The 25,156-nt window shown below is 37.1% G+C and overlaps 1 protein-coding gene across 2 annotated transcripts; it reads left to right on the forward strand.

Moving 5' to 3' along the window:
• The first annotated feature begins 5,621 nt into the window (after window positions 1-5,621).
• On the forward strand, window positions 5,622-24,556 carry LOC121960207 (calsenilin-like). Of its 2 annotated transcripts, XM_042509825.1 has the most exons (11): window positions 5,622-5,708; window positions 5,841-5,932; window positions 11,482-11,656; window positions 12,538-12,540; window positions 19,384-19,508; window positions 20,618-20,687; window positions 20,989-21,059; window positions 21,168-21,275; window positions 21,369-21,473; window positions 21,627-21,689; window positions 22,763-24,556. In XM_042509825.1, exons 2-11 carry the CDS (start codon window positions 5,927-5,929, stop codon window positions 22,808-22,810), a joined length of 774 nt encoding a protein of 257 aa, XP_042365759.1. In that variant the 5' UTR covers window positions 5,622-5,708; window positions 5,841-5,926; the 3' UTR covers window positions 22,811-24,556. The 2 variants fall into 2 exon arrangements, with proteins under 2 accessions (XP_042365759.1, XP_042365760.1); XM_042509826.1 differs by lacking the exon at window positions 12,538-12,540.
• The last annotated feature ends 600 nt before the right edge of the window (window positions 24,557-25,156 follow it).

A 25,156-nucleotide genomic window follows, 5' to 3' on the forward strand; every position in this document is an offset into this window, starting at 1 on the left:
TCCCTGCAGACTGACGTCACATTCTTGTTCAGGAAACTGAGGCGGGCTTATCCTTGTCTAGCTTATTTGTTTAGTAAAGTCTGGCCCGTAAGTGTAAGTCTTCAGTAATCGCTGTAGAGTAACTGCAGAAAAATGTAAATCCAATCACTGTGACTCTGAGTGTGGAGTGAGACAGAGTGACAGCAGCAAGAAGTCTGTTAGCAGTAACAAATTTCCTGAGTCTTTTTATAGTTACGCTCCCTGCCCAGTAAGTAATCATTGTTGCAGAGGGGTAAACAAGATCATTAGCACAATGAAAGAGAAACGTCCTGCAGCCAAAAAACTCCACCATGGACAAATACAAATGCAGGCTTCCTGTGAGTTTCTTTGACCCCCATCCAGTTATTGTAACAGATATTTACAGCACGGTCCCCGAGGGCTGAAACATCTGTCCCATTAAGCTAGCTGACTCTTCTTATGTGAATCACTACCAGCGTTGGAATGTAACTGTAAATGAAAGTACATTTACTCAAGTATTCTGCTTCAGTATGAATTTTAGATATTTGTACTTTACTTAAGCATTTTCTTTTCATGCTAATTTATACTTTTACTCCACCACACCTTAGAGGGAAAACATGTACTTTTTACTTCATTACATTTAGTGGACAGCTTTTGTTACTTTATAATTTAAGAGTTTTGCAAAAAAGCATAAGAAGTGTTTATAAAATATGATATTTTAAATTAAAGTAAATAGTAAAAGTTTTAGTAAATTAAATTACCAAACAGTTTAAACAAACACAGCTGCAACAATTAGTTGATTAACTTCTTAACTTTATTATGAGTCGATTCAGAAAAAAATTAATTGCCAACTATTGTGATAAACATTTAATTTGTTTTCTTTTTTTAATGATTTTGAATTAGTAGGGGTGTTTTTTGTTTGTTTGTTTTTCTTTAGAGGTATTTGGATGTTTTTTCTTACTTTTTAATAGTTGTGAGTTTTTGGGGATGTTTCTTTTTCATATTTTTGAGGAGGTTTTTTAATATTTTTTTTCCATAATTTTGTAGTTTGGGGAGTATTTTTTTCTATTATCTTTTGAATTTGGTGTGTGGGGTTTTTTTTTAAAGATATTTCTGTATTGTGTACTTTTACTTTCCTGATTATACTGACTTACTTTTACTGAAGTACTATTTACAGTGCAGGACTTTTACTTGTAACAGAGTATTTTCAATACTCTAATAGTACTTTTACTTAAATAAAGGATCTGAATACCTCTTGACAGACGAAAAAAGAGAGACAAATATAGTACAGTCAGCATCTTATCTGGTGTTTGTGAAGAGGATTTGGATGATTTCTCTTCTTGTTGGAGAGAGAACTTGTGCCAGAGAAAAAACTGAGACAGTTAGCAGGTCAGCAGCTAACTTCTTATGTTATGGACTATAGTGACATCTGGTGTCCAAACTAAAAACTAAACAAAGATGAATTATACAGTACAAAACAGTTAAGCCAAAAAAAACCCCATCAAAACAAGTTGTATAAAAACTGATCTATGATCTACTCTCATTTTACCATTTTTTGTGAGTATTTGTAACAATATCAGTTTGTATTTGTATTTAATCTTTGTGCTCCCCTTGTATTTTGTTTCCATTTGATGCAGGTGTTTTTTGTCCTTCACCTTCCTCGGGTCATCCTGATTCATTTCTGGTTTACTTTTTGTACTTTTCCCTTGTGCATGGATTTTTGATTAGCCTGTTCCTTCAGTTTTGTGTCCTGCCTGTTATGGAAAAGACAAAATCCTTCATAAGTCTATTTCACACACACCTACAGTGTGCGGAAACAATTGTGACCAGGCTGACAGAGTGAGCTTATGGAGTTTATGTGTGAGGGAGCCGGTACGGATAAATTTGTGGAGAGATGAGGGAGGTGTGACAGCAATAATGGCTCCCGTAGTTGCTCACCTTTGTCTTCTCTGTCTCTGTTAGTTGCTGTCTGTGGTGCTGAAGAGCTGCTGGAGCTGTCTGTGGTGCTGAACATTCACAGGTATGAAGCCCCTCAGAATGACAAAAAAAACAGATTCATTTCTAAACTTGTGCATGTTGTCAAATACCTTAGGGATGATTTGACAACCTTTTTCTCTCCTGTTACAATTTTTTCTTAATGTGCTTTGTACCTTGTACCTCTGTTTGTTAGTGCGGATGTTTTCAGCAGCCACACTATTGTTATCCATTACTTTATCCTTTTTTCACTACCCTTTTTTTGTCTCACTACTCCTTTTGCATACTTTCAGCTGTTGAAATCATTCAACTATCATAACGTTCAGCTCTCTCAGGACATGGATGCTGTAAATTTTCATGATTCTGCTATTAATGCTTTTTATATTATTCATCTTCTTTTAAATTTTTTGTCCATTTAAACAAATGTACCGCTTTTGTAAATTTTCAGTTTAAGTTTTATGCTGTTTTCAGATGTTTTCTAAATTTATAATGGACTCTTATGGGGCTAGAGTGGATGACGTCACTGATGACATGATACACTTTAGATATTTCTGCCTTTGTCCTTTCACAGAAAATTCTTACTAAATCCCCTGTGGTACCCACAGTTTTAGGTAGACATACCCAATTTGTACATCAAATAGTAGGCATCTTCTTCCACCTCATATGCTCATTTATGTGCAATGACTGAAAAATATTGGCAAGAAAAAAGTGGCAATATGAAATAAAACTTTTATCTGCTGTATCCCACATTCACTCTGGTTTTAGTGTAAAATAAGTTAATAGATGTCACACAGTGTAATTAACTTGTAACCTTCAGTGGTCCCGAATAACAATGACCATTGACAGAGCTGCTCAGACCTGCACACACATAATTAACACAGGAGACAGATTAGGATTGTTGAGTTAATTAAAGTGCTGGAATGCATTGGCATTATGATTCCTGTAAACCTCATGAGTCAGGGAAGGTGTGTGGGGGCTGCAGACACCAGAGGATAAGTGAGGTAGTTATAGTAATGGGGGGGGGTTACATTTCTTGCTCGATCACTATATACTAAGCAAGTGAGGTGGTGCAAATTGGTGCAGCTCCCTTCTTAAACTTGAAATAAAGACAATGAGAAACTTGGAAAGAAATGTTCTACAAATTAAAAGATTTGGATGGGTTTTTGTTTGTTTGTTTTTTAAAGAAAAAAATAAAAGCTGGATAAAAGTGAATAGGGGAAAAAAGAAAAAAGCTAGAGAAAAACTATATTTATAATTACCATAATAGCATATTTAAATTATGTTACAAAATTATTATAATTTTCTAGACACTTTTCACAGATAATTTTCTCTTTTTTTCCCCATTTGTTTTGTTTTTGTTTTTTACTCTTCCCTTTTTTCTTTTTTTTTCTTGTACTTTTACTAATTTCTTGCTGATTTAGTGTCATTCTTCTTTAGTCGCTCATTACCTTCTTTCCATATTTTTGAAAGAAATCAAGACAACTTGACCAGGTTGTTGTTGGAGAGAAATTTGATAGATGTGGTCAACAGCATACCTGCTCAGCATCTGCATGTACACATTTTATTATTAACGTGCTTATATTACACACAGCCTCTCAGTTCCTCAAACATTGTTGCAGACTCTTATTGACGGCTTGCTTCTTAGAGAAAAAATATAACAGTACATTACTGTATAGTTTTGTTCATTGAGGTAGCTGTGGAGATTTTAGTTTTGGTTTTTATATACTTCTGCTTTGTGTTTTGACCTTTGGAGAAAGACTTATAACCGTAGAGTGTAAACAACCAGAAAGCATGTCCTCTTTGCTATGAGGCTATTTATCCTCATCTGCCCCTTCATATGAACACCTCTTTATCTTGACTCATAATCGGGCTTTAATGGTACATTTCAAGGCTGTGGTCGTGTCTTTATCATACAAAGGGGATGAGAAGCAGTGGGTAGTTGTGTCACAGCTGGAGACAAAGTGTGAATGTGTGCACAAATGTGTGCAGCCATGCGTGTGAGTGTTTGTGGCAAATTCAGAAAGAAAATGCAACATTCATGAGGACGGAGAGAAAATAAAAGAAACTCACTCTCACAAACACACACACACACACACACACACACACAAAGGAGGCACATCTGCACCGAACACACACACACACCCTCAATTAAACCCTGAGCTGATGTGTAAGGCACCGGGGAAACTGGAGGCTCTCTGGAACTTGTGAGGCTAAAAATAACCTCAGTGTCTGCAGGAGTGAGAGAGACCTGTAGGAAGATAAGAGGCACAAGGACGAACGGTACAAAATATTGAATTTCTGCAGTTATGATGATGGTGGTAACAGTGCAACAAATATTATTTTAATTAATGTATACCCTGAAAATGGAAAATTCTTATGCAAATTGGATAGCACACATTTAATGATCTAATTGCACTTTCAAAAAGCTTTAATTTTCACGCAAGCCCTGTCATTTCGCAATAAACTCTCTACCACCCAACCACAATTTATTTATCCTTAGCAAACACTGAAAAACATTTCTTACTGTAGCAAACACATACTGAATAAAGTATAGAACATTTTAATTCATGTGAATCTTAACATGGCAATTTTTTGACCAATATAGATAACATGTTAAGAATAAAACAATATATTCTCTACATTAGAATAAAGTAAGACTTCGGTATGCCCAAAAATCTATATCTAATTACTTCCATGCTTCCAACCCATCTTTCTTCCCTCCTCTCACTTCCCTTCATCTCTGTTTTTTTATTTTTCATATTCCCACTGACGATAAAAAGCCCTCCTCCTTTTCCTCACAACTTTCATAGAATTTGAGAGGAGGCACTTAAACAGATGCAGAGGCAATGTCAGGGAATATTTTGGGCACAGGATGCATCTTCCTGTACTCGTATTCATTTACCTTTCAAGTTCATGTGAAACCATGGACAGAAGCAGGTGCACAGTACAAAGTGTGCTCTAACTGAGGTATAATGTCTCATTGCAAAGGCACATGATGCAGTCTGTTTATTCAATGCTGATAGGATGTTTAGTTGGTGTTTGTGGTTGGAGGACATTTGGCGATTTTTAATATATTAATTCTGTGTTGTTAAAATGAAGAGTACATTATGTTTTTACTCCAAACTCAAAGTTGAGGACTTGGGACTTGACTTGGGACCTGAGTTTGGGCCAATGCTGGACCAGGTCATTTTGGCTTCCCAGTTATGATTGTTTTTACCTAATGTTGTCATTTTTATCCTGCGATTTAAGCATGACCTTTTCAGCAAAAAAAAAGAAAGTGACACAATTCACTTTTCCCCCCAAAATAACAAACTGTGAGATTGTTACAACAATCCTGTAAGATTGTCGTGTCTGTTGTGAAGACAGTAAATCTAATAATACTCTTTCTGTTATTATTATGATGATATCTGAGCAGCATCACAGAGCTATAAAATCAAATCTGTTTGGACAGCATGTGAGTATGAAACACAGCAATCCTCTTTAATTTCCTCAGAGAGTCCGGCTGTTAGCGCCTGTCTGGACTCACACACCATCACTGCAGGTTATAATATGTCTGGCACTTCTAATAATATGTGTCACGATGTGAGCACCTCATCAACACCTCGCTCTTTCTGTCGCCCTATAAATTGTTTGCCTCACTTGTTGAGAGCAGCTCCTGCTTTGATGCTCATTTGAAGGATCACGACATCTCCTGCAGATCACTCACTGACTCATCTTTTAATCCTCTGAATCTTCAGGTTTGTTCATCTGTAGCTGTGCTGATTGTAGTTCTGTAGCGTTTGTCCTCAGCCTGGAGTGTGAGCTCAGCACTCTGCTCTGCTCCTCCTTCATATAGCTGTTGTCTCTCTGTGTCTCTGCTGCTGCTGCAGATCACTCCAGGGTCGTTGGAGGAGCGCGAGCTGAAGAGGATTGCAGCGTTTTTTTCCTGAAAAACAGCTACTCAAATCGAGACGCAATGCAGGTACAATGAACACCGATTACTGTGTGCTTTTATTCACTTATTACTTAGATAGACTGGCAGAACAATTAATGGTAATATTCCTTTAATGTGCTTATAGTGTGGGCTACCTGTGATACTTTGTAGCTAACTTGTTATGATGTTAGTACTTTCTAATTAATCAGCTGCAGAAACTTGAAACTTAAGTGAACATAAGAGCGAAAAAGCATTGGATCCACACATTTTAGTGAGGCATGCATTGTGATTTCCAATGTTGGAGGAAGTATCTGCATATATTTGATACATATATGAAACAGAGGGGTTTGGGTGTCCGATGCCAGAAGATTTTGAGCGTCAAATACTTAATTTCCTTCATTTTGGTGGTTTTTATACTCCACTTTGTGTTTTTTTCTGCATCATTAATTCATATAAATGACTCATTTTGTCAAAATAAAAGTCCTCTGCTACTTTCATGGTTTGATTGAGGAGGACAAAAGCACGTTTTAAATAATGAGGGGGACCCCTGCACCCCCTCTGAAATCTACGCCTATGTTCTTAGGTATATACAGAAGTATTATTAGTAAAACTAATTAAAAGTTTAAAAAAATGATAATAATCTTGCAGTGTGATATACTATATTGTACCATGGGGTTGTATTATTGCATTACCGGCATAAGTGGCATTTTTATGTTGGTATGCTGGTTAGTAACTTTAAGTACTTTATAATATTAATGATAATAATAATAGCTTAACTTTTTAACACTTACTAACCACGGTTTCAAAGACTGTCATGAATTGCATATAAATAAAACAATTGAAAAATTCTGTTATATGTTGATGGGTAATTTGATCAATATTAAATAATAATATATAATTTATTGATCATATGTTTTATATCTAAAATCTGTATAATGGAGTGGTTTTACAAGTACAGTATTTCCCTCCAGAGAAGTGAAAGTAGGTGCTATGAAAAAAAATCAAATATGATTTCTGACATGGATATTGATATTGTAATGATATTGTAGGGTACATCAATAAAATATTAACATAATATTATAATAATAAATATCATCAGCAATGTGGATATAATGACGAGTTGGGTGAAGGCAGATAATAGATCACCTAGAACAGTTTGGTAAGTTCAGAAAATTACACCACTTCACTGTAATGCATCCTTTAAAACCAGAAAAAGACAACAATTACAATATTATGATATCCAAAATCTAAGATGATATCAAGTTTCAAAGCCTTACGTGGAAGTATGAAATAGCAGAAAAATGAAATTTGCAATACAAGTACCTCAAAATTGGAAGTACAATACTAAGTAAATTGGTGATCTCAACCTTTAAATATAATTGTAAAGGGCACATTTATTGAACATCAAGCTAACCTCAAGGCACAATATTCTGAATTTGATCAGTAGCTTCAAGCCAAAACATCAGAGCCATATGGCAAACAGGGATAAATGCAGGTTAGGAGCATCGCAAGTGGTAAAGAGTTGTGTTGGGCTGTGCAGGCGGCAGAACTGGAAGCCAGGATACAAGCAAAGGCAACATATGTGATGATCAGTGGAGGATGGTCGCTCACAGCATTCATGATGACGTAGATGATCACAGGCAGCATCTCGCTACCCAGCACACGCAGCTTCAGTGAATAATGCAGCGCTTTGGATGTTAAGACCCAAATCACCTAACTAAAACACTTCTGAAGATTGTGTGAATTTTGTGGTTGCATGTGTGTGTTCAGCATGTGTGCGTTTGTTAATGTGGCTTTGGGGGGTCCATAAAGTCTTGCCGTTTCACTCGTAGTCATCTTTCACCTCACTGTGGCAGCCAACTCTGATCTTTTATTGATGCAGTTTTAAGGAGTGTGAATTATTGAGTGAAAGTCTTGATGCTCTGTGTGCTTTGGCATCCTTTCATATTCAAATAGGGGACTGGGGGGACAGACAAGCTCCCCAGACAGTAGTTCTATCTACTTTCTCTGCAAACTGTTTACAATACAGCCTCTGAAAGCCTTTTTACACAGGCGAGTAAAAGACTTTGCAGAGACAAAGGATTAAGAAAGGAGACAAAAAGCCAAAAGAAATGTCAAACTTGCTCTAAAGAGCCAAATGACAAAAGGAAGGAGGGAGCCTCTAAAAAGCTGAGTATGTCGTGCTGGGCAGATCAGTATCGTGTGCAATAACAATGACGATGACAGTAACAATGACTCAACACATACTCTTAAGGGACTGAAAAACACAGTCCAACAAAGATGGTGCCCAAGAAAACAACATATTCAGAATGGAAACACAAAAGCATCATCCCTAGATTATTTCGCAATAGATGAGTTTTACTATTTAAATACACACCTTGAAGCTTCATTTTCACTAAAATATTATGAATATAGAAACACTGAGTGTGCATCCAGTATGAGATGAGAAGATGTAATGTGGTGATCAAAATACCTGGAAACTACAGACTATCGTGCAATCTTCCCATTAAAAAGAAGTGACGGTCTTTCCTTCTTTCTATGCCCCTACTTCCAGCACCCTTGCGTGGACCACACCTATCTTCAAACCAGGCCTTCACTTTGATCTGAACCACACGTCTGTAAAGTTTCATGACTGCCCCTTGTACGATTATGATGCTATCGCCCTAACAAAATCTGTTGAGACAGACGGAAAGACTGAAACTCAAAACTCTTTCTGTTTTAGATCCCGCTAGGTGTCTAGAGGATCACATTTTGGCCACGATGACACACACAGACTCACAAGGTGAAAACAATACCAGCCAATCTTTTCCCGACTGGTAACAAGAGAATTAATTTTTTTTGTGAACCAACTGAACTGAAACACTTCTTGAAATGATTCGTTCATTTCTCAGTTCAGTGGAGTTCTCAGACACACTGAGCGATTCAAACCTGAACTGTCTCCAGTCGTGTCACTGCGTGGGAATAGTGAATGTTCAGTGATTCGTTCACTGAATATAGTAAACAGTGAATGTGAGTCCTGAGTGATAGACAGACGCTGAGTCGCTCAAATCCTCACCTCTCCGTCCTTCTCATGTCTTAAAAACCTCAAAGTTGGAAGTAGTACCATTTTTTTGATAATTAGATGTAGCAAATTGTACATACTATGGTTGGACCACAGCTTTTAGTTTTCAAACACCATCTTTATCCAACTGCATTCTCTGTCCTCAGTTCACTAGTTAGTGAGCCAAACTAAACGTTAGGCTTTCATTTCAGTGAGTGGGATACATGTGGTCAGAGCTCCAGTCAAGCATTGACAATTTGGTAAATAAATCTTTTGAACTTTTTTTAACCAACGAAAATCAGCAATTTAAGAAGAAATGGCAAACAAAAAAATAACAAGAAAATTACCTGAAAATAGGCAAAAAACAAAGTAAAAAGACAAAGAGGCAAATCATCTGTGAAAAAAACTAGAAAAAACAGGTTGTTTTTATTTTACTTTTTACTGATTTATTACAATTTGCAGGTCATTTCTTGTTAAGTTGTTTAATTCCTTTTATGATTTTCAAAGGAAACCAATTTTCTGAACTTTTAAAGGTTTAAATGCTTGTGAAAGGCATCTGAACACAACACAAGAATACTGAGGTTTATGAAAGTTTATGAACAGATTCTAATGATTCAGTACACTGAAAAGAACCGCTTTACCTGTATCTGTTTCACAGCCCGGTTCACATGAGTAATCATGTTACAACAATATTTTATTTTCCACAAATATGTATCTCTTTTCTTAAAAATAAGCATATTCAAAACTTCTTTATTTCTTAATAATACACTAGAAAAGAGTATTTCACAGAACTATGTAAACTATTCCCTTTTTAACTGTAATGTTAAAATACTCTTTGCTTGACACAATTGCAGCATTTAAGTACAAAGAGTCTGCAGGACCTGCTATCACACAAACATAAGCAACCCTTCTGTTAGGGTTTGAATATTGTAGTATTGATTACTGAGGTATCGATTTGTTCATCCATACTTACCAGTTGGCTGGATGTCTGAATGTAATTCCAGCTGCAAGGCCAGCTGGCAAACGTTTCATCTTAGAAAGCTTTGAAAGCAGATCAAGCTTGCTAGTGCCAAATCTGCTGTTATGTCATACTATACCACCTTGTGATTAAAAACCTGCATCATTATATAACTTGTCCTTCCTAAGAGGCATTTATGAGAAGTTATGATGGAGGAAAATATGCTTAAATTGTGTTCTGTGTGAGACACCACCTTACATGTAATATGTATCTGTTTCGGGGTCTTCCATTTCAGTAATAAACTCTCTGTAACTATCATCCTATGCCAGAGTGCAGGAGGGAGCCAATAGGAGATGAGCAAAGAGAGAAAAAGAGATGATGTGTAATAAAGGCCAGAGCAACCAGGGAACCAGAGACATTGCAATTACATGGTCAGTTAATTTTCTAAATCAACAAGACTGAGAGTCTACAGCCATGCTAGTGGCTTTGTGAGATTAAATTTAGACACAGTGGTACTTTGACTACTATTCAAGGACAATGCTAACATGTTGTTGCTCAGAGAGTATAAAGTTTGTTATGTTGGCCATCTTAGTTCAGTAAATCCTGTTTTAAATTTAAATTTTCCAACTAGCCACCATCAGCCGAACAACTGCCATTTGCACTTAATTCACAGAGTTAGATGTGAAAATATGTTGTCTTTACATGCTGTTTTCACTCTATCTTTCAGTCGTTGTTGGCTAGTTGTTTGCAGTCCTGTAACATTATCCCCACCACTCTCAGTCGTCATCTTTCTCAGCTCAGTTGCCTGTTCCACCAAAGGAAACTGACCTCTGGTGGCTTGTACTGTGCACTACAATACATTGCCGCAATAGACCATCTCCATATCAGTTTAACATAAAGGGGAGAATATATATTTTCAATGTTATTTAAAAAATAACCTTGGCGGTTTCTAAATATCCATACCAAAATACCACAATACTGCCCAAATTTAATCTTTTCCAAATTATAATTGTTTACGTATTTCAGTCTGAACTCAAGCCTTGGACTGACTGTCAAAAGTCCAACATGGGGTGCCTGGTGGCTGAGTTGGTAGGGCAGGCGCCCCATGTGCAGAGGCTATGTCCTTGCTGCAGCTGCCGTGGGTCTGATTCTGGCCTTGGCCCTTTGCTGTATGTCATCTCATCTCTCTCCCCCTTTCACACTTATGCTGTCCTGTCTGAATAAAGGCAAAAAAGCCCCAAAAACAATATATATAAAAAGAAAATTCCAACATGGTCATCTTGGGAACGACACTTTGCAACACTTTAATCAAATATTTATTCATGAATATGAATTGCACAATGATTACAAAGAAAGAACAAAGGAGGGGAGGAATTTACAGCATCTTTTAAAGTTTAGAAACACATACAAGGAATTTGATAAGGAAAATTAGCTGCCGCAATATGATAGACATGACGTGTGGCTTGTGTGTCTCTTTTTCTAGGCATGGCGCCTTGTTTTATTCTCTCTGCAGGAGGTGTGGTCATGTGAACCCTCTTGTGGGGACTTTGAAAAGTACAGAAGCACAATAAGCAGTCCTTTCATTTCTGTCTTTCTCAGGCGGACGGGAAGGCAGTGGATGGTGGCCTGCTGCCTGATGCTAATGGGAAAGATCCGAACCCGGGTGGACAGACAGATGGCTCCAAGTGGCAGAAACCACGGCTCACACGTAAATCTCTGATGAAGTGTTGTCTCGTCAAGTGGATTATCGCCAGTACCACGCAACAAGGGCCAGGTACAGGCACATAAAGAGGTGCACCACCACTCTAACACAATAAACAGCAACACAGTGTGTTGGATATCTGCATGATTGTGTGTGACAGCAGGGGGAGTGGGACTCAAAGCACAGCAGGCATTCAATTTCCTGCAACTACAGAATATATGAATTTTAAAGCATCTGCTCCATCCACAGTATATATCTGCTGTACATTCTCGCTGTTCTTTTCTTCAATTCACTGTTTACAGCACAAGCTTCTCTCTTCACCAAACGCCACTTCATTTCAGTGGCTAATCTGTCAGCGAATAAACTGCGGATGCTTTTGCTTTCACCTCTTATTCTGCTTCATAGAATTCAGTTTGATCCGCTCTGCTTTTCCTCCCCTTCTAAAACACTTGCTTTCCCTTTCTTTTCTGTCTCTATCACATGCAAACACACACTACCACAGCTTCACCTTCACAGAATTACAAGGAATTATTTCATCTGAAGGTCAAATAAAATAATTTATCATGAAATTAATCAATAATAAAATTAAACAACATAGAGCTTTGTACCACAAAAGAAGTGGCACACTCTTAAGATGCACAATGTCTTCCACTGACTGCCCCTACATGCCCCCCTTTTTTCTTGGTTTATCTAAATTATTGACACCGTCTTCTTGTGCGGGCAGACAGTGCAGACAGTCAGTTGTGTGCACACACTTGACACACAGCACAGACATTCATTTCTGCAGTCTGTTCAAGAAATATCCTATAATTCCTTTAATTTACTGTAAAACAGATTATTGTGATACTTTTATCACAAACACTGTGATGAGTGGACAAAATGTCTCCTGCAGCTTCCAGAAAGCACCTGCTGTTGTCATTTTACTGCTGACTTCTCTCTCTGCCAACTGACAGATGGTTGGCGCCATGAAAAGGACAGTGATGTAAACAGTAACAGGACAAACACTCTGATGGCTGAAAAACCATCAAACAGGCACATTATACAATATAATTAACAATTTATCTAATTTGAACTTCAGCAAGGAAATTGCACTCAATCATTTATCTTTGAGGCCTTTACGTATATGTGCTGTAGGAAATATACTAAAACTTTTATCAGCATTACATTCTACAAGCTCAAATGCATCATTCCTCTTATTTAGTTCAATATTTATCCATCAGGAGTGCTAGTTACATGCTAAAATGGGAATATCTGTCAGGGGTTCCAGCAGATCTTCTCCGCTTTTTAACAACTTGAACGCCATCTACTGGCTTGCAGACATTATAGCACCTGAGTGTCACTGGCACCACTGTCTCTGTATAGTAGAAGGTGGTCTGCAGTCACTCACACATAGATGTAACTCCTGCAGAACCCCCAAAAATAAAAAGTACAAAACAATTAGGTGCTCCCACAGAAAAAAACAACTTTGACTTCAATACTAACATTTTATGCAACTTATTTTTTTTTTTTTAACACATCAGTTTGCAGGATGACAACGGTGCAATCTATCTGGCAATGATGTAATCCAATGTAATCTATCTATTTATTGCTATGCTAAATAACTGTAATATGATTTGTAATTTATTTAAGAAGGGACAATGTACATTAATCCACAATTTAACAAATGTAAATGCACCAGAGTGAGTTTTCATCAGAAGTCCCTTGCCTGATGTTAATAGGCATCCTAAAATAATTTAAAAAATAGAAAACCAGCAGCACTCTATATAGTGATTAATGTGCAAATATAACTTTGTTTTAGCCAAAAACATAAATTCATATACCTATGTAAAACCCCATCTTGCTATGTATTTCATAAATAAAATGTATACATTAAATACTAGTCTAGGAGGAGGAGACCCAAATCAGGATTACTTTTAAATCCTTTCAATTCTCTCCATCTGTTAAATAAATCACCCAAATGTACTTCTGTTTTCCTGCTCCATCACTGTGAATTTTATCTTTTTGTTGTTGTTGTTGTTGTTGTTGTTGTTCTTTAGTCAATTCTTTTCTTTTTCTCTTTGCTGATCTCGCCCCAGTATCATCCACAGTCTTGAGCGGCTCTCGCCTCACACTCATCTAGACAAATCTGTATTTTATGAAAGTCTTCAGTCTGAAAAGGGCATTTTGGGATTGCTATTGTAATTTAAGAACTGTGAGTTGGACTTGGTAATTGCAGCATATTGTATACTTCTGCGAAGTTTCTCTGTTACTGCATTTGAGCTGTTATCTGATTTGGTGCTAGTAAAGCAAACAAGGGGAGCGGCAATGTGTGATTTGGCCAAATATTTTGGATTTCAAAATGCAGAATAAATTCTCATTGTCACTGCTGCTGGGACTCCTTCACATCCTTCTCCCTGATAACTGTATACGGGAGGAGGCCAGCTGTTTTATATATATATATATATATATATATATATATATAATATATATATATATATATATATATATATATATATATATATATATATATATATATATATATATATATATATATAACAATTATCGAGAGTGAAAACGTTTGTGCTTTGTGTCAAATTATATCATTTTTTAAAATGAAAGTTATGGCTCTCTGTGAATGGCCTACAAATGATGGTAATAGTGTTATAAAAAAGCAATGAAGACTTAGAAACTGTGCTTGAAATGCAATTCAAAGTTTAGTGAAACCTTAATAAAAATAGTATGTGAGGGCAGGTGGAATCACCCTTTGCCTGATGCACGGTGTGTGAAGCCTCCAGAGAGGTAATTTCTCGCCAAAAATAAAATGCATCAAAATCAATAAAAGAGCTGAAAGTGTTCGCCATGAAAAAGTCTGAGGGATAGAGCAAAGTTCGGGGTGTTTAATTCAGTGACGAGAGCTGGTGTGACAGCTTTTGATAGATGGGCTTGAGCTCTGAGCTGTAATGTTGCTCTCACTGCAGTCATTAAAACCTGATGGTGAGACTGATGGCTGCACTGTCTGCATCTCTGCATGCTTAAGCCACCTCACTCTTGTCTGTATTTAATAGAAGAATGGGGATAGATCAGCACTTAGGGTGCATTAAACAGTATAATGCTGCATTATTTTTATGGTAGGCGAGTTCCCACATGAGCTCATACATCTTGCATGTTCTGTAATGGCTGAGTGTGTTTCTGTCTGGTGAGGTAGGTTTAACCCACACTTCGAACACACTGCAAAAAAATCCATATTTGTATGCAAAGGGTAACTAGTTGAACTATTTTATCAGGTGGGTGATCCATCAGTTTACACTCTGCTGACTCATATCAGCCAAAGTTAGCCATATTATTAGGGAGGTTATTTTAGTTTGTCCAATGCATGACTCAAAATGACAAGATACCAGCACTCCAAAAACACAAAATAGGGAACTGCACCTGCTATTTCCATGACCTAGGAAAGTTTAATCATTTTTTGTGAACATGAGTTACTCTCTCTGAAAGCCAGAAAGCAGAGAAGTCTCAAACTTGTGATGTGTGTGAAGTGTGATGTCTGGAGCTGCTCCAGGAGCCTGATTTGTGGACTCACAGAGCGTTTTCAGTTCCCTCTTAAAAAAGAACATTTAATTGTTGAACAGCTAAACCTCAAACTTTATTTCACATCAGGAGAACAGGATTAATCCAGTTGGGGGGGCAAGACTTGAAAAAAGTCTGGTGGCTTTGAGATAACAGCTTCAGTTCCCCGTTGTAACGGACTGTCTTGACAGCAAGATAAAGTGGTGGAAGTCTTTGAAACATACTGTGCACTTAAACTGGTGTTTTGGGTGTTTTGTTTAGTTTTTTTAGTTTGCACAGTGCCGTTTGATTTCATGTATGTGACGTGGGGGGTTTTCTAACCGGAAGTTATTGTATACAAACATTATGATTACATCTATTCTTTGAACATTTCCCTATCTGATCTCAGTGTCATCTGTAACATCTTTTTTAATGAATCATCTATGGAGCAGCTCCAGACTTTATACCCTATGACATCACAAACTGGAGTTTTTTATTTATATTTTTTGGGAGAGATTTGTTCATGTTCACTAATATTTTTGGACTGTCTTAGACCATTTGCCCAATATAAGAGAATTTCCATGGGAGAGGGTGATTTGACGTGATGTATCCGCCTGAGTCTAACGTCATTTTAAGTCTGCATTAATGCGTAACAATGCCAACATACCCAATTTGCCAGGATTTCAAAACTGGACTGAGCAAGTAAAACCTCCCTACGATGTCAGCGATATTGAGATGCATGTCGATTTAGAATGACTTCGATAGCAGCATATATGTTGTCTTTGGTTATCTCTTTCTGAGATGTTGATTGTAGGCATACAGTTGCTCTTTAGGAACACTGCAACCGTAGTATCGAATCATTTTGTATTTTTGGAGTGGCATCATCCCAGTTCATTAGTTATCTCAGTAGCTGTTTGAGTCAGACATTAAGGACGAGTCCATTTACATAAACCCTCCCTGGCTATCGAAATGCATTTCTGGCCCGCTTTCTCTCCCTCTTCTAAGACCAATATTTTACCTCTCGACAATTGATTCGCCCTCCGCCCCCCTTTGTACTTTAACTGAGTCCATTATGTTGTGCAGAGTCATCAGCTGTGAACTATACTCATATTCTTCTTCACTCTCATTGTCCTCCGGCACATTATAATCATGCAAACACTCACTCCTGCTTTAACAAAAAGTGAAAAAGTACTTTTAGACCAGCGATGCTCTGCATGCAGAGCATTTTACAGAAGCTCCAAATTGACCTCTGAGGTGTGCAGCTCGCCTTTGCAGCACAGATATGATTCACTTCGACTTTACTATTCTTAACTACAATGTCATAAACGAAGCACCGTTTTTACAGTCACAACGGTCACAGTGTTTTTCAGCTCTGAGTGAATCCTCCTGAGTTATTGACCGCGTGTATGGCTGAACGAGCGAGTAGACACAAGCAGCGCCACACAGGGCAGGGCAGGCTCCTTCATTCTAAGTGCTGTTCATATCCCAGCCATCAGCGGATGTGGATCAATGCTTGGTTTTACAGCTTTGCATCCTTGAAATGACTGAGCAAATAAAGACAGCTCAGACTGTCAATCAGAGACTATTAGTAAAGAAATTCCTTCAGTAACAACCCCTCCCTTACCAACCTCAAACACACACACACACGCACAGATGCACACAGCTCAGGATGGAGTGAGAGGAGATGGAGAGTAGGGGGTGGAGCCCCGGAGTTGATGGAGTTGTGGGAGAGATCCTAAAATGAACTGGCCAGGAGGTAAAATGCCGGCGATTAGTAACAGAGATATGCGTGTGGAGGAAGCTTTGGATCATTCTGGGAGATTAAGTCTTTATGAATTTCTTTGCACATGATGGACTTTGAATCTGTTTACTTAAAGGAGTATGCTTTGCGGGCAATTTTTTTTTGTCTTAACTGGTCAGTGGTTTAAGTCTGGGGTTTCATTTAAGTGAATAAAGCTGCTGATGCCTGTGCAAAAACACTGATAAAAAGGACACGGCAGAAGGAGGTTGAGATTTTTTTGAAAGGGGCTTTTGCACAGGCGATATCTAATGCAAGGCAACAATGGGATTGGATGGCATGGAAGTGATTGCCATTGTTGTTGTCATCGGACTGTTTGTTGTCGTGCTCAAACAGTTTGGGGTTTGGGAACCTTTGTCCCTGGAAGGTAAGACATAATGAGATGCTTGTTTGTGTAAAACTTTGTCTATGGTGTTTGTGCAGCTTTGGAGCAACAATCCTGTTAAATGATCTTGTTATTTGAATTCGTCAATTCGATTAGTGATGCTGAAATAATGAGTAAGTGCAGTCACACAAACTGGCTGTAAAATATTAAAGGATAAGTTCACATTTTTACATTTAATGTACATTGAACAAGTTTTTGGGGCCTGCAATTGGTTATCTTGTTCTTTTGTTGTACTTTTGTTTTTTTAATGTTTTTAAAAATGTGAACTATCCTGTAATCATTTGCTCTCTGTGTTGGTAGATTCTGGTAGCTTGGAGATAGCTTGTAACTAAATATTTTAACAGTTTTGCAACTTTCTTCTTCCCCTCTCATTATTCATCTCTTGCTGTCTTTTTCAACTTTCCATTTGCATTTTTGCTCTTGTAAAGATGGTGAGTATCTCTGGTGGTATCCCTCAGCACATTATTATTAAATTTAATATCTTCCCACCAAGGGCTGGGCAATATAAGGATATTGTGGTGATGTATATCGTCTTAGATGTTGTAATATCATAAGTTACATTCTTTACTGGGTTTAAAGGCTGTATTGTGGTAAAGTTTTGTAATTTTCCTGAATACACCAGACTGTTCAAGTTGTTCTTTTAACTGCCTTTACCATGTGGTCATCATTTCCACATTAGTCGTGTTTTTTGTTTTTTTTTAAATAATTGTGTAAATATTTTTGGGGAAAAAAACAACAGTCAACTCTACAATACGGTCACAGTATTAATATTAAGGTTTTGGTCAAAATATTTTGATATCTGTTTTTCTCCATATTGCCCAGCCCTACATGCCAGCTGTCTCTGTAAAATACATTTTATACTTTTTTTTTTAAATTGAACTTTGGGGTACCCAAGTAGTTCACTCAGTACAAAGTGTACCATCAAGATGAAATCCTTACTGCAGCGGCCTGGGTTTGAATGCGGCCCAGGCACTTCACTGCACGGCATCCCCTCTCTCTCCCCTGCCTTTTCTGACTATCTTTCGTTGTCAAATAAAACAGAAATGCCCCCAAAAATATTATTATTATTTATTTATTTATTTATTTCTACAAAACTTTTTTGTCCCTTTGGCTAATATAACAAACTTGTCAAACACGGGTTTTACTGATCGGGTTAACTATGGCTGCATTAAATTCATGTGATGTGGTGCATAATGATGCAAATACTTCATCAATGTTAATTAGTGACACCTGTGATTATATGGCAAGTCAAGCTGTGGCAAGCTGTGTCTGAAATCACTCCCCAATTGCTACGTACTTATTTTTTTATATATCGGAACTATTAGTGTGAAATTTAGGCCCTAGTGACCTCAATAATGACCACAATTCATCAAAAAAAAGTAGACTGTTTGTCAAATCATAGCTTCTAACCATCCTAACCACCTCTTCTCCCACTGCTGTGCAAAAAAATATTTTCTGCAAAAAAAACAACAACAACAACAACAGAAATGTGGAATTGCAGCTGTCAGTTCAAGAACAAAATGATAATGATTCATGTCAAAAAATCTAATTCCTTACCATGTAGAGTTCATTACTGTGTATTGTTTAGGAACAGGCAATGAGTGACAGAGGGGGTTATTTTGGACACAATTAAAACGGTCTTTTTTTCCTTAACAAACTGCTCTTACCCGCCTATACTGTGTATCTGCATATTTCCAATACCGCTCTTATTTCAGATAGCTTCAAGGTCCTATTATGCTTTTTTCTTTTCTTTCAAAAAATGTCTGCACATCATTCCCTTTAATCTTCTTTTTTCATATTTAACGAATACTGTTCATATTTCTCACCCTCCTTTTTATCTCTGACCCATTTCCTTGTCTCACTTTTCCTTCTTTTCCTTCAAATCTATATTTTGTTTCTGTAAAGATGGTGAGCATTTTGAGTTATTTGCTTTTTTTTTTGCCTCCCATCTAATCTGATTTTCCAGTATTTTCAACTCCTCCCCTCCCTTTGTTTTTTCTTTCTTTCTTGTCTTACTGCTATGTCCTCCCTCTTTTCTTCCTCCCACTCTTTCCCGCCCCACCCCTGTTTTCTCTTGTTTCCCGCTGACAGACAGCTGTGACAGCGACCTTGAACTCTCCATGGTGCGTCACCAACCTGAGGGCCTCGATCAGCTCCAAGCCCAGACGCAGTTCACCAGAAAGGAGCTCCAGTCGCTTTACAGAGGCTTCAAAAATGTATGAAAACAGTGAGCACAGTCAGGGGTAGCTGTTCATTCAAAAAACCTCCCAAGTGGTTTTTATATCTGAACGAATGAGCCCTCATCTTTGCAAATATTGCTGTTTGTTGTATCGTTAACAATAGTAATAGGAGCTCAGGGCTGTAGTTGAGACTAAACAGGAACTAAACCAAAATTTAACTAAACCAGAATTTTTTTAACCTTTATATGATTGTTGAACAACTCCCTCTGGAAAAAAAAAAATAGCATTAATCTGTTGCCTCTACTCTTCTGTAAAGGCTGTCCACAAGATTTGGGGACCTGACTAGGAATATGTAACACAGTATTTACTTGAAGATGTAAAATTATCAGTAATTTGCCTCAAACATCAGAAGAAAGTCTTATTTTACTAAAAAAAAAAAACTTTGTTGGTACTGTTGATGTTTTTCCTCTCTATTTTCTATCTTTTTTTCTGATTTATTTTGTGACATAAGTAAATCATTGGTCTCAGTCATAAATTTAAGAATGGAAGAATCTGTAGATTGTTATGGTCTAATTTATTGTACCCTCCAAGATAGCCACTGACGTTAGTAGACGTTAATATTAGCTGAATGTAGGTTGTGATGTCAGGTGACCAAAATTCCATTTCAAGACATCTAATAACAATTTTACATAGAATACTGATGATAGACGATACAGATGCCAAAGTCGAATTGACTTAGAAAACCGACATTAAGTTGTGAGGTAAAGAGAACAAAACCCAGTGTCTGCAAAATGTGATAATGTTAAGGTCCACGCAACGTGAATTTCTGATTTCATAAAAACCCAGTGTACGAAATTATCACGCCAGCCTATGCACATGTGCCATGAGGTTTTTTTATTGCTTGACTGCTCTGGAGTAACTGCATTGTCGATATTTATAAAGAAAAAGCTCAAAAGTACAAAGTGAAAATTTTCCTTGTGTTGGTAATAAAATTTTTGGATATTCTCCTCCTCTTGTCCTCTAGTGGCCATTAACTTGCTCTGCCAAAACAAATAACACAAACTTTAAAAGCCAATCTCTTATAAATATCTTTTATAATAATGCAAGAACTCGCTTAAATATTTTAAATGTTTGTCTTTCAATAGGAATGTCCCAGTGGGCTGGTGGATGAGGAAACTTTCAAGACCATTTACTCACAGTTTTTCCCTCAAGGAGGTACAGTATGTAACTAATAAACTGGAATCACATAAGCATATTAAAGGCTGCCTCGCTCATTCAGTCTGCTGTTATTTGTTTGTAAGTCTTGCTACTGTTTGACATAGCAAGCTTCATTTCACAAGTTAATTAAAAATGCTGGAACAACCAAAATTAAGATGGTTAATCCTCATTAACACTAATATTTTAATCAATCTTCGGTTCCATAATTACAGTTTGTGTGAAGTGAAAGAAAAAGGTGTATTGCAATTCATCAATTCGAGTTCATTTCCAACGCCGCATATTTATTATTTGTTCTCAGATGCAACCACGTATGCACATTTCTTGTTCAACGCATTTGACATGGACAGAAATGGCTCCATCCGCTTTGAGGTGAATATATCAGGGACTGCATGTTTGTTGGCGTGTAATCATGGCTGGTAAGTTCATTGTCTTTGGTTTAAACAAAGATAATAATGAAACTTCTTTTTGCTTTTACAGGACTTTGTGATCGGTTTGTCTGTGTTGCTTAGAGGCTCTGTTACAGAGAAGCTGCGATGGGCATTCAACCTGTATGACATCAACAAAGACGGCTACATTACTAAAGAGGTATGTCAAAGAAACAATTCTCATTTATGAAAAACCTATTGCCGTGTCTTCTTTCATGCAAATGTATGTATATGTCTCTCTGGTTTCCTGCAGGAAATGATGGCAATAATGACATCCATTTATGACATGATGGGCAGGTATACCTTACCAAGTGTACGAGACGATTCTCCCTCTGAGCATGTAGAGAAATTCTTCCAGGTATGTTATCTCTGCAACCACTAAACCAAACATCATCTTTGGCATTTAAATGCATATTATTACATCAAGATATGATACTAATGAAAAGAAATAATTTTTTTTGAGAGAATAATGAGACAAAGTGTGTCCTTTACATGGCCTGACATTTTTCAGAAAATGGATCGGAACAGAGATGGAGTGGTGACTATTGATGAATTCATAGAAACCTGCCAAAAGGTAAACCTAACGTCAAACTTGCCACATGCTTACTTACAGAGTTCACACAGATGTGTACACTAACAAGACTTTTTTTAACACAATCATCAGAAAAATGCTGGCATATACAGTACATTTCTGCATACCATGGATACAGTGTACATTATTATGTAGCAGAAACCTTACGTTTCAACAAGGCTATAGTTAAAGACATATTACTAAATGAGGGACCTCACATAAAACTGTCTGTCTCTGCGATAGAAAGACAGATATCTTTAAAATTTGTGCTAGAGGTGACTAGAGAAAAAAGAGAAAAAAGACTGCTGCATTCACTTTTGTTCAAGAGGTAGTAAACCTACAATGACCAGAATGCACTGTGCCACATCAGACCAATCAACGCTCCTGTTGCTGGATGATGTCATGCAGATTCATCCATCCCGTACAATGGCAGCCAGCTGGTAGCAAACAATCTCTTATTTCAGTTAAACAGGGCATCAAAATATGTTTCTGGAAACACTTTAGGAGAGGAAGTAAGCAGTGCAGTAACATGATCTTGATTTATGTTCGATCAACACTGCCTAGTTTTACCTTTTGATGGGATTTAATGGGATTTAAAACCCATTTTTGGACTTGCTTTTATGTGATGTTGTTCTTTATTTATTTTCATATATTTTATTTCCTTTTATTTGTGCATTTATTGCTTTTGTTGCTTTTGTCATTTTTGGTCTATTTGTTTGTAGTATTTGATAATGTCATTTTGCATCCTGCATCTAGCATTAATTTTCCTCTTGTTTTAATTTTATACTAGCTCGACCCTGGTGTCCTCTCGCTTGTGTTCAGTAGGAGTTTATGGCTTTCTGTTGTTGTATTGCCATCTGTGTATCCCGTTTCTGCTTTTGCTTTGTTTATCACATTGTAAACTCAGTTTTTTAAGGTGATATAAAAATATATTTGTTATTATTATTATAATTAGTGGTAGTAGTAATAGTATTAGCAGTAGTAGTAATGGTGTTACTAGCAGCGGTAGTGCATGTAACATGCAAATGCAACATTTTTGTGACTGGGCTGCATTTTCTCCTCTGTTTTCCCAACAGGATGAAAATATAATGGCTTCCATGCAGCTCTTTGAGAACGTCATTTAGAAGCTGCAGAGGTACGTGGATCAGTAATGCTGCATAGTACTTCCAGCTAACAGCTTCTGGGCCTGAAAAAACTTAATTCTCCCTGAAAAGAAAAACTGGGTCGTGTAACACATTTGACACATTTTAATACAAAGTGGAGAACACTTATTATTTTTCCTATCAAACAACTGTTCTATGCAGAGAAATGTGCAGAATTCACCAAATCACTTGAGAAAAAAAAATTTCTTTGCATGACAATTTTTGTTTTGCACGGGAAATGTGAGAAATCATTATCAGATGAGCATGCATGCTTGCCCAACATTTAAAAGCATGTAATGCTAACCACATTGACCACAAAGAACGGGATTTACTGACAAACGCTGAAATTTGGGGGAAAAAAGACTTTGTTACTGTATTATACTGTAAAGAAAAAAAATTGGTTTCTAAGTTCTTTCATTTTTTTATGTATCGTTGTCATGTTGACCTAAAACCTGCTGAGATAAACCATCACAAATGATAAATCTATTGAATATCTTCTTTTTTTCCCACATCACACAAGCAGATTTGTGAAAGTAGTGGGATGTCCACTTTCAAAATAAAATACAGAATAAAGTGTAATATTTACCCCCATGTAACTTTTCATATCTATAGCAAATGATTATGCCAAATGTGTTGCATTATATATTTGAAGTTATACTTGTAAAGCTCAAAAAGCAAGAAAGCAAAGTTCTGTTCCACTTTCTGCATCTCGTGTCATGGAAAATTCAATGTGTTAAGGCAAGTGATATGAACAAACGGATAATTGTCCAAAATGTGCCCTCAAGCAGATCTAAAAAAATGTCCACAAAAATGTCATCAGGTCTTTTACCACTCCTGCTTCTCTGAACAATCCTCTCTCTTGTCCTACAGCCTCTGGGCTCTCTAACTTTTAAAAAGCATCACAGGCTTAAACTGTGACACAAAACAGTAAAATTCTTAAGGCAAGCCGTCACCGGCTGCTGTGCTTTGTGTTCAGATAATTGACTCTATTTTTGTTTGACATAATGACATTTCCCATTCATAAACAAGTGTGTTCTTCATACTGATAAATAGAAACTTGCCCCTCTGAACCAAACATCTTTCTTCTTCCCAAAAAGCCTTTGCTCTGGCTAGTCAGGGTTTCTTGGCCTTCCACACACTGCAAAAATTAAGTTTTAACTAAAACAAGTTTGTGTCCAGCCCATGTAACAGTGCTTTCTATCTTAATCGACTTTTTAATTGGAATTACATTGCTAGGCAACAGCCAACCCCCTCTCATTCCTAACTTGTAAGATGATGCCATTTGGTCAGTGATTTCGCTGTCAGACTCAGATACAAAAAGACAGCATCAGTAAGCACTCCCAGTTATTGGGTGTGCCTTTTACAGCAATATTTTAACGCCGGGGTCCAACAAACTCTGGACCTTAACCCAGGAGCCCGCTGTTTGCTCCCTGCTTCAGTTTTGAGTCAAACCATGATGTTTTTTTTTTAACCCTAACCACATGCTTTTGTTGCACAAGGAAATAAACGCAAATACGAGGCCTTTTACCATAGCTGTAAGTTTATTTTGAAAAAGACTGTACACATCTAACAAGCAGAAACTGCACATTTCCTGTGAAATCGGAAGGGTATTTTGTAAAAACACCAGTCTGTATGGTATAGTAGTGACATCACAACTCCATGGAAATCCTGATGATTGATGAAGGCCCCATCTCTTCAAACAAATTGTGTGCATTTTTCTGTGGTTTGAGCATCTTGATAGTTTGATAGTAAATATATATTGCACCTGGGGGGGGGGTTGGTAAATTTGGGTATTTAATACCAGAAAACCACAAAAAGCGCAATCTTCAAAGCAGAGCCTAGTCACTGAATTTAGATTTCTGGCTATTATTGTACAATATATAATATAATCATTATACAATGATGAAAATAGTCATGAAATTAAAGCAATAGTGCAAATTAATCTTAAAAGATATAATATTCCTGTGGTAAATGTGCATTAATGATTCACTGTCTTTTACGAATAACTGTAGTTCTTGCGGGTCATCCATCCAGTTAAACGGACAATTATGGTTACAGTTAAGTAGAAATACCATTCTTTTTCCAAAACAGTGCTGAGCATTATACTCCTATAAACATAAACATGTAACCTTTTAATGAAAATATAGACCCTTGATGGAAGATAACAGTGCAGACAGTGATACATTTGTTTTTACACCAGCCTTTGCATTTGGTGAATAATGGGAGAAAACTAGGTGTTGCAACTGTATGTAAAGTGCCATCATCAGCTAAAATCATTCAGCCTGTACTGTATTATTGATCTTGAACCAATGGCAAAGCAGGGTTTGG

This window comes from Plectropomus leopardus, chromosome 20 (assembly GCF_008729295.1).
Source record: "Plectropomus leopardus isolate mb chromosome 20, YSFRI_Pleo_2.0, whole genome shotgun sequence".
NCBI classification, from domain to species: Eukaryota; Metazoa; Chordata; class Actinopteri; order Perciformes; family Serranidae; genus Plectropomus; species Plectropomus leopardus.

Excerpts from the sequence above, each read along its gene's own strand:
- LOC121960207 (XM_042509825.1), top strand. Across the intron at positions 21,060-21,167 it reads ATGGCTCCATCCGCTTTGAG|GACTTTGTGATCGGTTTGTC; the intron begins GTGAATATATCA and ends TTGCTTTTACAG. Across the intron at positions 21,276-21,368 it reads ACGGCTACATTACTAAAGAG|GAAATGATGGCAATAATGAC; the intron begins GTATGTCAAAGA and ends GGTTTCCTGCAG.